Source organism: Manacus candei, unplaced genomic scaffold, assembly GCF_025592945.1.
Source record: "Manacus candei isolate 608988 ecotype Guabito, Panama unplaced genomic scaffold, ASM2559294v1 h1tg000023l, whole genome shotgun sequence".
Lineage (NCBI taxonomy): Eukaryota > Metazoa > Chordata > Aves > Passeriformes > Pipridae > Manacus > Manacus candei.
Window position 1 is genome coordinate 22,681,186 of NW_026138071.1, and position 15,480 is coordinate 22,696,665.

Below are 15,480 nucleotides of genomic sequence, written 5' to 3' on the forward strand. Positions count from 1 at the left end.
TTCCAGAGGCTCTCTAGTATGAAGGAAATTTTGTACATGCTTGTTTGGATTCACAGGGCTGCCATTTCACTAGAAATCTAATAGATTTATATCAAAGTAGCCAAGGTCAAACTCAGCATTATACTCCAGACGTAATTTGAGCACATTTCTCCTTCTAGTTGGCAAGGTGTTCTGACATCTGCCCCCTAACTTAAATAATAACTGAAAAATATTTTAAATTTAATACATTTACTGAATATGGTTTGCCACTAAATTAGGAATTTACTAATTGAAACCAATACATTTTTGACCTCTAGTGAGCAGCATTTCAAATGTTCACATAACCCACAACTACAGGCTGGGGATTAGCAAGAATCTTTCAGTGGGACTTTGCTTTTGAAAACAAACAGCTGATGCTGGAATTCCTGGGATTTTTCTAGGGCTGTAAGTTTAGAATTGCAAACTAACATCATTTTCTGCTAAAAGATCAGCTCATAAAATTGTGCTTTACTTGTACTTACTGAAATTTTCTTACTGGTTCAAATCACAGTCAGAGAATCAATTAAACCAATTAAAACTAAAATTTAAAAAAATAGCATTGTTTTGAACTTGTAGATGAAGACTGTGCATGATGCAGATTATACAGCCTGGTGAAAATCTCAATTGGATCACTAACACAGTGTCACTGAAAGCATTTGTTGGGGGCTGGGGGGGAAGACACCAAAAAACCCCGACCTTCTCCCCCCACAAATCATGCTTTGCATATTCACATGTAGTTAAATGCATTCCCTAATTTGAGAATACTGTAGTCTAGTCATTTTTAATCTAGTCTAATGGCTTGTTAGTGCAAATCTTTACTTGGTTGCCATGCAAAAATTTCCTACTCTACAAAAAAAAAAAAAACTGGCATACAGAATGCTATCAGATTTATTAAGGGTGGCATGAATGGAAATGGAAGGAATCGATGATCATGCTCTATTATTTAAGAGTGAATTGTATTAGTCGTTAATTCTCACTATTTAGTACTAATTAAATGTTGATATTGTTGGGTAATGAAGGGTGGCATGTGATTTGTGCATGAAGTACCTTATATCCAAGCCAGCAAGCCCAAATAACAGCAATAGCATGTTTATTTCTAGCCTCCTCTTTCAGTCGTCTCAGTTCCCCTCGTGCCTGTGATGCATTTGAAAATAGGATATAGAGAAGCTTAGGAAAGAAAAGGTTACTGCAAGTTCCCACTGGTGCAAGAAAGAAAGAAAGAAAACCAGTCACTACAAACAGCAAATATTAAAGCGTGTCCCAGCTTCCCAGGCTGCGGTAGCTAAAACGTGTTAGCAGCAAAGAGAAACCAAAAAAAAAAAAACAGTATAAGCAGTAAGAGCAGTTTAAGCCACTGCAAATATTCACAGATAACCATCCTGAAGGGCCTTCTTCATTCCATACATTTAAAGGCACAGTTTATTGCCCTGTTCTCACCTGGGTACCGTGCCAATAGGCAGCAATTATCGTGACAGCCTCATTACAGCGCTTCAGATGCTTAAGTTCCCGAAGAAGTTTCCGAGCCTGCAGACAATTGAAAACATTATTTTACTAATTTTTATGATTCTAAACTAAGGCACTGCAACCTGTAAATCTAGGCAAAACCGAAAAACAACACCTCCAAATCCTCAAACAAATACTGTCACAAATGGCACACAGCATAACATCTGCTGTTCTAGGGAGGATTCTGTGCACGTGAGAAAGCTTGGGACTGGCATCTCAGGGCATCTTAATTCAATGTTTAGTTTTCTCCCAGATTTGCTGCATTATTTGAGATATCTATATGTCTGTTTGCACAATGGCAACAATACTTCTTCTCCACACCGCAAATGTCTTACCCATTTAGACTGCAATAAAGAATAAATCACAAGTAAATTGCCTGGCTTTAGGTCACACTAAAGGCTGCTGTCATACCAGGCTCTCATGCACAGTAATGCTTCTGCAAAAGAGCTTGTTCTCCAATGGCAAACAGAAAACCATAACTCAAGATGATGCTTTTAACCCAGTTTTCTTCAAATAACACTCATGGGAAAAGACAGCACATCAATAGAAAGACCGAAAGGATATTTTTAACTCATTTAAACAAAATAATAAAGACAAAGTAAAAATCAAGAAAAATAGCAAAATCAAATTACTGTAGCTTATTCCTGGCAAACTTTAAAGCCTTCCAGGCAGGAGAGGGCTGTTTACACCAATAGCTAGAAACTGCAGCCCCTTCCCTGTCTGACAGGAAGGAAACTGGCTCCAGAACTAAAGGCAGTTCTCTATTCCTTAAATAGAGGGGACAGACACCTTTAGCAGGGTAGAGAAGAGTTAATAAGAAAACAGAGGAGCCCAAGGTCATTTTTTCTGAAGCTGGACAGCAACGGTTGCTTTGAGCACTGTGGCTGCTTTCATGTGAGCTGTTAACCTCATTTTTACCTCTTATTAAAGCATCACTCCTTAAATCTCTACAGTGACTGCAGAATTATCCCTTCACAAAGTACAAACCTCTCAGAGAAGAAGCAAAGTTATAGCAAATTGAAGCAGAGGACAAGCCAATAGCAAATAACTACTTGTTCAACATTTACACTCCTCTTCTTAGCAGACAGAGGAGAATTGAAGGCTTCATCCAAGTAACATACTGCCCAGACAATCCAAACTCTTTATTTTAAACCGGTTTTCAATTTTTTTTTATTCTCTGAGAATCCTGTTAACTGTAAAATAACTGTCAATCACAACTTATTTCTTACCAAATCATTCCAGTGCTACCATTTGCATAAGACCAGTGGCAGAGTCCCAGAGCATCCTGCTTTGGAGCTGCTGGGCTGCCTGATTAGCATGTACCTACGTGTGCTCTGATCACCAGACTCACTTATTCACACTCAAGCCCCTGTAAAGAGGCCTCCTCTCTCTAAATTCTTTGGCAGAAGATGCCTCAAGGATAACCCAGTAGATTAGTGTGGTCCCAGAATTCCACTTGCAGTGTTTGCAGGGATTTATAGCCCCGGAAGCAAATGCAGATGTCCCAAACTCACCTCTTCTACAGCAAACATGAGTGCTTAACAATGGCTACAGCACACCCACAGCTCCATGGATAGAAGGCACAAAAGGCAGGAGTCTCAGAGCATTTGGAATGTGTTTTCTGACCTGCTCCTTACCTCCTCACACAGAGACAGCTGCAGCAGTAACAGGAAACTCACCTTCCATCCTCTGATGTAGGACTGTACTATGATAGCTGAACTCTTTATCTTCTGATACCTTTTTTGTTGCTGTATTGGAAATAAATACGTGATGCTTAGAACAGAATATTGCAACTGTAAAATACTGCATAGTAAACATTTCATTACTAACATTTGACAATATGCTTCAGGATAAATGTAAAAAGTGAATGACTTTTGACCGAGCAGATCAGAGTGTAGATTCTGTGTTCAACTCGAGGGGAAACAAAGCACACCAACAATGCTGCATGGACAATGTCACTCTCTGTTTACAGAAACACTAAGTTCATGGTCAGCAGCACAAATGCAGATTAAATGCTAACAGTAACAGCTTTATTTGTCTTTCCCACCACCAGAGTAGCACACAAACTGTCACAAATGCTCAGGTTTGTTGGCTAAGCTTTTTACCACCTTTTCATAAGACTTACGCTGTTCCTGTTACCCGCAGACCCTTTATTATACCAAATGCTGATGATAACTTAGGAACAGGAAAAAACCAAAACCGTGGATTCCTGAATGAAATGCTGGAGTATTATTCAAGTACGCTAGTCTGAACAATAAATTCCCTGGACAGGTAAACATTTTCCTTCTAAAAAGCTCAGTTCCCCAGTAGTCCAGTGTTTAGTGTAATACTAAGTTTGACGCACTTCATAACAAGGCTTTTATACTTTTTATACTTTTATACGCTCAGTCCACTTGATGACAGTCAACTTCTCTGTGAGGAAGCTGGAGAGAATCTGCTCTAGGCCACATTCATGCCATGACTGACATCTGTCATGCCTTGCAAGGGGACAGACAGGCAAGTGTCTGCAGATCCTTGAGTCAAGCCTCCAGCACAAGGAGTTGTCAAAAAGCTTTTTTCATGCAAGGGATCAATTACAGAACCTTCCAGAGCACAGTGCCTAACAGTCATGTTGGGTTAGGAGAATGGTGCCTCCCATCTACATGAAGAGGCTGAGGAGATGTCTTTATCATCACCTGTAACTAATAAGACAATTGCTGCCATGTCTCACCAGTGACCCAATAAAGGTTTACAGTTAAAAAGTCCACAGTGCTTGGTCATGTATTTATTTTCATTTCTTCATATTTAAAGCTGCACCAATCTAGCTGCAGTAACTCCATTTTAAATTGATTAAGATTTCATGAGATCATAATGAAGCCATATGGGCACAACGCAATTCTGTAGCGATGTGGTTTGCAGAAGTGGTGCATTCAATCACACAGCTTCAGAGAGAAGAGTTTTTACAATAAAAAAAGCATTTATTCATACTTTTTCCAAATTATCTATATTTCCCTTTAATTATCCAAGAGAAGTGAACCAAATACTAATGGCTTTCAAGATGACAAACAGAAGTGCTTGTCAACTGAAAAACAGATTGTCAACTCTGCAACATGTAGTTTAAGAAGAGTTTTTTCCATATTTTATCAAACTTTCTGATATGCTTGTGCTATTCTCTAACAATAACAAAATGCAGCTCAGATGTTTAAGAATGGGTTTCAAATTTAAAAACAAATAAATGTGTTTTATCATATAAGTCAATATTATTTAGTAACTGACAAAAAGACATGGAAGAGTCGTATAACAGGGCTGTTCAGTTCATGGAACAGAACATCCAGTCCACAGACAGATTTGAAACTGCTTTAGAACTGTATCAATAATGATACTGAATTACAAGTCTTAGGAGTTATAATTAAAATAAATCCCTGGGATCCTCCAAAGCAGCATTCTTGAGCCTCAAATGCAAAGGTTCCAAATAAGGCAAAAATACAAAAAGGCTTAGGAATGACTGAATTCCACAGAACTGCACATGTATACTACTGAACATTTTTTACACATTAACCATATGTTTTGAAAGCACTGTAAATGTCAGGCAGCACATCATCTTAGATGAATGAAAAAGACTGTTCCCAGCTGGGCCACAGAAATCAAAATCCTGATCTCCCAGAGTTAAAAGACTCTGGTGAGCTTTTTAATTCTTTAAGAGCAAGCGCAATGTAAACACTTAATAGTAGTCTATAGAAATTATCTTTAACTGTCTTTATTCACACTATCGGTACCCAAATATTAACATAAAATTGAATTCTTTCAACACCTCTCCATATTTATCAAGGAAAAATATCCTATGAAAGTTAGATGTATTAAACTATGAAAAGAACCCCCCATATTTAGTAAGGATAGTATCTTACTGCGTATCTCCTGGCCCAGGAAGCAATCACAACCTGGCTTTTTTTCATTAACAAGAAGCGAGTACGGCACTTCCAACCTCTATAAATCTTTTCAATCAGAGTAGCCAAGTCCTCCAGCCGCTGCTTTCTCAGATCTTCTAGTTTGAAGAGCTGGGAGGAGGGGGGGTAGGGTTTTGTTTGATATTGGAAGAAAAAGAGCAGGAAGGAAGAGACAAGGAAAAAAAAACCCCATAAGCACAGATACTGTAAGAGAAGTCTCTTCTTTACTTAAGTCCCCTCTCAGACACATTTTATTTTAATTATCTCCAGAGCTATAAGCAGATACACCAAGATTTGTGGCAGATACACTGTCACAACTCAGTGTATAAAAGTTACAATAAATTAAGGCTGACAGCTGTTGTAGAGTCTTGATTCACACCAAATTTAATGGGTCTTACATTAAAAAGCTCCTTTTTAAATGCCACATTCACAGTGATATACCAAAGCACTGTAGGCAGAAGAATCTGTAGGAACCAGGTAGTGAATGATGCAGCTCATAACAGGCTGTCCTCATGAGAGGGCTGGATTTGGCAGAAGGCATTTTTCACTTACTGTTCTTGGGTTGCGGATGAATATCTTTGATCTACCAAACGAAAATTCCTCTTCAGGGATTCCCAATTCATCAAACAGCACCTCTACTCCAGCCCTAAGAAGGAGTAAATGAGCTTAACAAACATGACCCCCAGCGCTGAAACTTCTTAGTTTACATATTCACAGCTTAATTCATGAAAAGTAAAGGAAAGCATATTTTAAACCCTTAAATAATGCTTGACATAAGAAGATTGAAAACTTAACTCATTTACTCACTGGTTATTTAGCTAAAGGCAAGAATAATCACTGCAAAGATTCAGAAAAATGTGATGAAATAAGAGCAATTTTTATTTTACAGCATCAGCAATGGCCTATTTTTTTCCTCTTACATCTATAATTATTTTACTTAAAAGGAAAAGAAAAAGGAAGGGCTCTCACACTTATGTCAAAATGTGGAACACAGACTGACAAGTTTGACAAATGCTAGTGTTCCACTCTTACCAAATGCATTTTATGAACATTAACAGAAAAGAAGAGAGAGGAATTTTGCAGATCTTTGCAATGATTATTACAATGCTATTGTTATCACTGCTGCACTTCCACCATTATCTTGGTAACCTAAAGACTTAAAAACCTAAAGATTTAAATTGCAGCTAAAGATGTTAATCTATTATGAAAGAAATTTAAATCATGCTATTGGTGGTCACATGCAAAAAGAATTATTAGAAGCTTATTTGCCTACCCCGGACATTATTTGCAAAAATACGCGTGAATACTATGCAATTTAAAAGTATATATTTAAAACAATTGATTTGCAAGAGGTATTATCTCCTAAGTGTTCCCCAATCACTACGTAAAATCATTCTTTAAAGGACAGAGGAAGACTGTATGGCTGTCTCCAAGGAAATGAGTGCTCCTACACTTTGAAAGTTGGTTATTAAAGGTAGAGTGCCCTCCTGATCATTCCAGACTCCTAGTAATTTTAATTCCACTCCAGTACCTTTTGCTCTCTCTCTCACCTTTTCTTTCAGACCCAAATCAATAAAGGCTGCAATATATTCATTTTGCAACGTATGCAAAACATTTTAAAAAAAATCAGAACACGTGGAAGACAGCAATTTCACTCAGGGCATGTAAGAATACTGCTGTTTACCTACCTGGCTGGCCCTCTCCAGTGGGGCCATGTCTGCTTACAGAGCATTTTGTACCTCTCCAGGCAAGGCTCGTACGCCTGCCTGAACGCGTAACCCGCCCTTCTGACCCGGACGTTCTCCAGGAGACCGAGGTAGCGGATCTGGTGACACACCAGGGCATCATTGAAAATGTGTGCAGCCTTTTTGTCATTTGGCTTAATGCACCTGGAAAAGGAAAACGAAAAGGGACACTCCTTTGCAGCACTGTACACGTCAACAACTGCTCTTGTGAGTATAAGCCATAAATTTCAATAGTATAAGCAATAAATTTCTTGTGAGTATAAGCCATAAATTTCTTGATATCCTTGGATATCAAGACTTTCTTTAAGTTCACTAAAAAAAATTCACCAAAGCTTTGCCATAGGGTAATTTACCTGATATAGTTTGGATTTTTTGTCTGGAGATTTTTCATCAGGGTAGCAACTGAAGCCTTGAACTGTGAACCCGCTGTTGGTGGTCTCTTTAGATTGATCTTAGCAGGGTTACCTTCTGGGAACAATGCTTTGATGAGAGAGTGGTTGGCCTTCCACATGGCCTGGGAGAGGTCACGGTACAGAAGATCATTATTTTTATCAACAAATCCTTCCACCTGGTACATAACCTGAAAAATAGAGAAGAGTCTCATTAGAGCAGGTTTTGAACTATAACATAGACCAGTTCAAAACTGACCCAAGAAATTAATTTCTCCCTCTTTCTCACTATCCAAAACAAACAAAAGACATTTCAGCTCTCTTTTTAAATCTGACATTTGGAAGACTTTTTGTTGGATAAAATTTCTGCGAACATGCTACCTGAGAAAGATTAATTTTCTCATACTGCTAACAGTTCCCTGGGCTGATCAATTCTGGTTTCTGAAAGGGGACAAACCCTTCTTACATGGTAACTGATATACCACCACCTGCCATACTCCAAACCAATCTCTTTTTTATGGCTGACAAAAGGTTTTCTCCCTCTCTTTCGACTCACAACAGCAAAAATACCTTTTCCTTTCAAATTACTAATGCTTACATTACTTGCCTAACTGAAATACAATATGAAATATCACCTCTTGCTATTGCAGCAGCAAGCAGCTCACTGTGCAATCCTCAGGGGACTGTTATTTTAAAGGACTTCTACCAGGAAAGCAGTCCAACAACAACAAGCACGAATACAAAGGTCTGACCTGCAGCTGGAGACCCAGGAGGCATCCAGGGGAACTTCACGCAGATCTCGGATTGCTACTGGCTTTTTTAATTTTTGAGGGTAGGAAACTTATTTGATTAATTGTGACAAGTCATCTGGCTGGTGATACAGACTCTTCAGCTTCGTGATTTCTCAGTTCTGCATAGATATGTACTATGTACACAGAATACTGAACAAAACTAGCACTGACATAGCCATATTTTACACAACAGCAAGTCAGTGGGAACTCAGGCAGCATTTTACTTCGGAGAACATGTTTCTGGTTCCGACAGGTGTAGTAAATGCCACTACTGAAAAAAACCTGTTCGTATGAACTTACTTGTATTTCATAAAAGGAGGGTCAAACTTTTGTTGTCCAGTGACTAGATCAAAATGTTCTCAGACGAGGATGGAAAAACAACATTCCTCCCAAAATAGGAGGAATTCACTGGCTGCTCTGCTGAGTAAGAGAATGCCCGTAACAATCGAGGATCCTCAGTGTCTGCTAAGGCACAGTTTGTGTGCGGTCCTTCCCAAAGTACTGGGGTATTTTCAATTCAATTTGAATTTTGACAACCAAAAAAATACCTGTGTATTAATCCCTGTGAGATTATATGCAGTTACAAAATCTTCCTGGTAAATACATAATGTTAAGTTAATGAATGGTTGCCTCAAAGACTGAAAGTCTGATATTTCCAGAACTATTTTGACTGAGCAAATTGTTGAGCTATTCAAAATTGTAAGATTGAGAAAATATTAAAAAGTATTAAGCAGTCCAAGGGAAATGAAAAACTTTCCAAATAGTCTCTGCTCTGTGAAATTATCACTTCAGCAGATTCAGACAAGAGGTATAGTTGTAACCCTACATTTACTTTTGAATTTTTTTTAAAAAAATTGTCTTCACTCAACCAATTTAATTATTTTGATTTTCATTAATAAAAAGTCATAATGAACTACATATTGAAAGCTGTCAGACTCATATTTATTCATATCGCTTATTTTGTAAAAAGCAAATACTTTTGCAAGCCCTCTGTAGAGCTTTCTCTTCCATCTGCTTAAACACACAGAGTATCAAACTCAGTTCCTTCAAATGTACAAAACTCCACTTTCTCAACAACATGACTAAGGACTGCAGCTACTTCTGTGACAAAGAACATGTCCTCCAAAATATGTTGCCTTCAAATTTGCATGAATTTTTCTCATTGTAAACAATGTTTTCTTTCCAGAGAGAAGCAGCAGCACTAAAGCACATGATGAAAAGAGAGAACTGGCCCTGATTTTCAGCTAGGGCAGCAGGACTTTGTACAAGGGCACGTAGTGATAGGACAAAGGGTAATGGTTTTACACGGACAGAAGGCTGGTTTAGATCAGATATCAGGAGGAAAGTCTTTAGTGTGAGGGTGGTGAGACACTGGAGAGAGCTGCCCAGAGAAGCTGTGGATGCCCCAACCCCAGAATTGTTAAAGGTCAGGTTGGATGGAGCTCTCAGCAACCTGGTCTAGTGGAAGGTGTCCCTACCCATGGCAGGGGGGTTGGAACTGGATAATCTTTAAGATCCTTTCCAGCCCCAACCATTGTATGACTTCTGAAAACCTTCCAGCCCAAATCCCAAACCTTAGGCTTAAGACAGAAACGATTAAGACAGGTCTGGATTTTTTAATCAGCCACAGCAGCCCCCACACACCACGTACTCCCTGCTTCACCAGGTACCTTGCCAGCGTAATGCTGAATCCTGAAGCAGCTGTGGGGCAAGGAGGTGTCATTGAGGAACCGGGAGCACTTGCTCATCCTGCTCTCAAAATGCTGGTGAGTGGCACAGACTTGGTTCAGTTTTTCTAAAAAGGTGTCATCAGTAACAGTTCCTGGTCTCAGGCATTCTTCATCCAGCATGGCCAGGATTCCAGTTTGGTTCTGAAGTTTCAAGACAAGAGCTTTAGTACTTATTTCCATCACATTCCATCAAGGCATAAAAAGGAGACCGTTCTCCTGTTTGATCTCTGCTACCCAGAAAAACATTCTTCAAGCCACCTCAAAGCTTGGCTCTCTTCCTAATGACCATTTCCAACAGATTTTTAGCACCTGCATTTTTGAAAGACTGCTAATGAATCCTGAAATTCACATTGAAGTTTTGTGCCATTTACTCAGACTGCAGAAACTCCAATTTAACTGAAAGTAGCCAGTTTATGTGTAAAACCATCATATATTTCATGTTAATGGTTAAAAACTGTTCTTTTCTTGCTACATAGGAAGTCCTCTTATTAGTTACAAGTACCTTCTGTACCTCAAGCAATCAGTAACGTGTCATTGAGTTTCTAGTTTCCATACAAAAAGAAATGTTATTTACAATGTAGCATGTGATATCTGTTGTAAACAGCAGTAAATGCAAACATTTAAGAGTTGTTTGGTATTTTTTTCCATAGGTGATGCTGAATATTTCTAAAAAAGTAACTGTAGCTTTATAGAACACCTTTTTAGTAAAATAAACTTTTACCGTACAAAATAAGATGAATAATACAACAAATGTCTTGTTTCATAAAATTATAGTGTGTGAGGATGCATGCAGACTTAACAGATAAATTAAATCCATGCACTAATATTCAGAGATATTCTTGAATACAACTTACATTTTCTATTAGGTCACAAATTATAGCATTGTTGAAATATTCAATATTAGTCCATTCAATCCCCTATTAAAAAAAAAAAATCAATATATGAATAGGAAAACAATCAAGGGAGCTCTTCCTCTAGGCAATTAAAATTATATTCCAGCTAACAAGGTTACTACTTTCAAACTTAATTCTGTGTGCTTACCAACAATTTTATTTTTTAAGAAATGTAATCATCTACTACTAACATTATCTGTGCAAAATGACTGTCCTTGAGTGGCTGCCAAACTTGTTCTCCATTCCTTTCCCCCACCCGTGTCAGCTTCCCATGCACTCCCCTGGCTCCAGGCCAGGCTCCTCCCACCCAGCACCACGCTGCCCACACTCCCACTGCTTAGAAGGAAATCATCCAGTTTCACTGCGAGCATCTGAGACCAAAATTTCAAAGTTCTTAGTTGTTGGTTTTTTTGTGTGTTTGTTTTTTTTTTCTGGTTTTTTTTGGTTTTTTTTTAAATGGGAGGAAGAAAGAGGGCTAAATTTAGATGAGACCATTAGAAAAATCCAGAGTCTGGCTGTTGTTCAGATATTTTTAATATCCTTTTTTCAAATATCAGCAGTAAAATTTCCAGGATGAGATGCCAATGCATCACGAGGTAACACTCATAGGCCAAAGGACTGAAAGAAGGAAAATACTAATTTCATTCTCAATTTGCACTCTGTGGTACTTCTTACAGTTTGTTTTTTTCAGAGCATTTGAAATATCATTCAAGAACCAAATTGCAGTCACGATGGTTCACCACTGAATGCAAAAAGAAAAAAGACATGCTGAAATTTCACGTTATCCTCAGGATTATAAGGCAGGAACTTTATGTAATTTTTAAGCATGTTTATACAGCAAAATGGTATCCATCCAGTTTGAGTACAGGCAGCATATGCCAGTTTTTACAGCTGCAAGTTGGTATGTTGTCTGAGCTCTGTATATCACGTGGAATACTGCTAAAACCTATTAAAACTTCAGCTTGGTGTTCACTCACAGAATAACATCAAACACAGAGTTCGGACCCCAAAGGACATCTTAAATGTACCCACAAAGCTCACACAGCTCCCTTCAACACTTAACTGAAAGAAAACCAGAACCAGAACTCTATTTGTAGTTTCTTTCATGTTGCATGCAATTGTTTTAGCCAGCCAATTCCCTTTGAAAAAGGACTGGCTGTGGCTGCTGTTGAGGTGTATCCCAGAAGTGTCTGGGTAATCCAAAACACAGACTGTAGGGTAATGGCACTAATACCAGAAAGTGATATTAGTCTTCTAATAAATTAATTAGTCCTTGCTCAGAACTGCCAGTCATTGTTGCCAACGCATGAATAAGAGTTGGGTCTGGTTTTTACCTGGAGGACTCATAATGTGCAACAAAGCCCAAACCAGCATTTTTTGCTTAATGGAACTAACCACACAGCCCTACACAAACATGCTCCATACCAGTCCTTTGGTCAAAAAGTGACTCTGCTCCCTGAAAAGTGGTTCCAGCCTGCATGCCTGTTTGTCTTTACAGGGACAACAGAAAGAGGAGAGGATAAGGAAAGATCCATTCAAGTATTACCTCTCGGATGTACTCCTCCTGCTCTTCTTTGAGGGTAAGTTCAATGAAGATCTGTTGCAACTTCTCATTACAGTAGTTGATAATGAATTGCTCAAAGCTGTTGTCCTGTCAGATAAAACATGTTTGTGTTTGCTGTTTTGTAAACACCCTGGAACTCAGCTGGAGTAAGTTACCACAGCAGCTGCAAGTCAACAAGCTGCTGCATTAACTACTCCTTCCAGTTTTGTGATGTGATGGTTGGAGTAATATTTGATTGAGATCATGATTAGTTTGGAAATTCTAGACCAAATCCTTCCCTGAAGCTCCCTCCATTGGGAGGGACAAAATCCTCTGTAGGTTTTATTCATGATGTCTGCACATCGATTCCTTGGAATAAATCATAAGGGCACCTGTGGTGTCAGGGGATAAACAACAGAAGTTTTGCCTGCACTGATCTGTCCCCACATGTAAAATGTAGTCCCCAGAGGGTCTGATAAATAAAATTATAATGATAGCATTAGCTCTTTTCCACTCAGTAGCCAATAGAGTATCCTATTTCACTACAGACTGAGGCTCAAACTGCTCTAGTTGCAGCTGAGCCTGGGTTAAGAGATTATTGGCTCTAAAGGTCAACCCACCTCCTCCCTGCCAACAAACCGCTCATGTAATTGCCCCTTGAAATGATGGGAAACAAATGAACTTCATCAACCAAAAATCCTCTAAAAGGCTAATGCATATAAAACTGGGTTAGGGAGCAAGCAGATGTGTGACCCTTTGCAGAAGGGACCAGGGACTGGAGCAGACCCCAGGAGAAAGGGTGGGCAGCGGGAATGCTGCTCAGTGACTGCTGCCCCAGCAGCCTGCCCCATATCCCAGGGCAGGGCTGCTGCAGGAGCAGGGCTGTGACACGACAGCAGCATGCTTCCACAGGGACACACGTCAGCAACAGAGACCATGGCCACACCAAGCCCTTCAATACCACAGGGAAAGCGCTCGCACGCTCAAGGCAGCTCAAGTTTTACTGCTATGTCCACCAGGGCCAGGACTGCAACACAAAAGCTGTGGTTCACCACTTTATTGCCATTATCTTAAATGAGTGCAGTTTGGAGGCCAGGTGCTCGTTCTGAGGACAAGGTCAAAATGCCTGTTTCAAAGAAAAAAGGAATCAGCACCTTCACTGGTTTTTTGAAAGAGTAATCAATATTGTAATAATTCCATATATATATATATATATATATATATACACACGCAGAAATAACTACACTCAAGAGTACTTTTGGATATCTGGTGCTGCTCTTCTTGACTTTGGGGTTTTGGGGTTACCTCCCTCCTGCCCTATATTTATTTTCTTTTCTTAATAACTAGTCGTCAAGAACACCCATTATTTAGGAAGACTGAAAATTTGCAGAATAAAACACTATGCCTTTTTACACTACCAAATAATCTGTTTTACAATACCTGTGAAGCTCATCTTATGCTGGTAGAATTTTTATGACTGAAGGCAACTGCAATCATTTAAATGTTTAAATTATGGATCTGGCTGCTAAATGAGATTAAGAACACACAAGCAGATTAGAAAATATTGGGGTAGCACAGATTACTTTTGTCATTTTAGTTTTAGATGAAGCAAAATCATAGCTGATCACCAAACTTTTGCAGCCACATCAAACTGCCCCTCTCACCAGCTGCAATTATCACTCAGATTGCAAAACTTGCATAGCTCTAGATGAGAGTTAAAATTTGGCATGCAGCAAAATCAGCACTGCAAACAAGTCATACTTACTGCATTCTGTTGAAAAAGAAATTAAATAAACTGCAGTCAGTACTTATACTATTTCCATGACAATACAGAATACATCTATTACCATTTATTTAGTGCATTAAGTAGATCAATCTTTTTATCACTGAAAATGCAAAATACTACGTAAATGTTATGTATTACTCCTTCATAGATAAGCATATCTTTAGGTACTGTCCAAATATTATCAAATAAACCACGAGATTGAGACACATCAGAGTGTAACACGGAACAACATCCTTGCATTGTCCTGTCACTAAACCACCATGTACCTTTGGTCTCTAAAAGCCATATATATAACCTTGGGTATGCAGATCTCAGCAACAGGAGAGGAGAATGAGGAAGGGAAGAGAGAACAGTGGAGGAAGAATGAGTATAAGTTTATTTGACACATTCAGATAAGGCCATCGCTTCAGATATATTGAGTTTGAAGTAAAAGGACCCCAGCTGTCACATCACCTAGACAAAGAAAAAGGGTAAAATACACTCTGTGTCCTCCTGCCAGGAACGTGCCACTCAATGCAGAGAGACTGTTTCTCCACAGGACTATGTTATTCTGATTACAAGGGCTGCAGGACTTTTCACTCGTAAATTATACGGGCTTGGTCATCAAAAGAGGATGGAAACTGAACAGCAAATCCAGCTAAACCATCTAACTAAAAGGTCATTAACAATACATTAAAGTAATTGCTAGATGTTTTCCTGATTTGTTGTGTATCTGTGATATTTATGGTTTGCCAAAAAAAAGGCAAACCAAAATCCACAGAGTTCTTCACAAATTGCTCACTTTGAGCTATGAAATTCTATTTGACATTGCCAAGCCACTGAAAATTGCTGTTCCAGGAAAAAAAGTTATTGAAGAGCACCAGTAATATTATTCTTTATGAATGATACAGAGTAAAAGGCTAACAGTTAATTACAGCAAAGAAAATGAGGGAAAATGTTTGGAATTACTGAAATTCTCAAAATACTTAACTCTGAATTGACCAGAAGACATTTGGCAAATTAAATACACTCCAGAAAGAGACGTTTCCTTTTACAGGTTTTAAGAAACCCTGTATGAGAAACCAATCAGAGTGTTTATCTCTAGACAAATCTGAGTACAGCAACAGAGATTGTGCATTTACAGAATCACAGAATATGCTGAGTTGGAAGGGACCCATAA

The 15,480-nt window shown here is 38.7% G+C and overlaps 1 protein-coding gene across 3 annotated transcripts in view; it reads right to left on the minus strand.

Moving 5' to 3' along the window:
* Positions 1-15,480, minus strand: part of MYO1B (myosin IB) — a 112,347-nt gene that overhangs the window by 17,791 nt on the left and 79,076 nt on the right. For 2 of the 3 annotated variants that reach the window (XM_051787772.1, XM_051787771.1), the window contains exons 14-22: positions 12,539-12,643; positions 10,954-11,016; positions 10,040-10,240; positions 7,543-7,769; positions 7,133-7,333; positions 5,997-6,090; positions 5,406-5,555; positions 3,201-3,269; positions 1,456-1,542 (exon numbers count right to left, since the gene is read on the minus strand). In XM_051787772.1, coding sequence (XP_051643732.1) covers positions 1,456-1,542; positions 3,201-3,269; positions 5,406-5,555; positions 5,997-6,090; positions 7,133-7,333; positions 7,543-7,769; positions 10,040-10,240; positions 10,954-11,016; positions 12,539-12,643 — 1,197 coding nt within the window. Of the gene's footprint in view, positions 1-1,065; positions 1,153-1,455; positions 1,543-3,200; positions 3,270-5,405; positions 5,556-5,996; positions 6,091-7,132; positions 7,334-7,542; positions 7,770-10,039; positions 10,241-10,953; positions 11,017-12,538; positions 12,644-15,480 lie in introns of all 3 variants that reach the window. The other variant, XM_051787770.1, reaches the window with a different exon arrangement.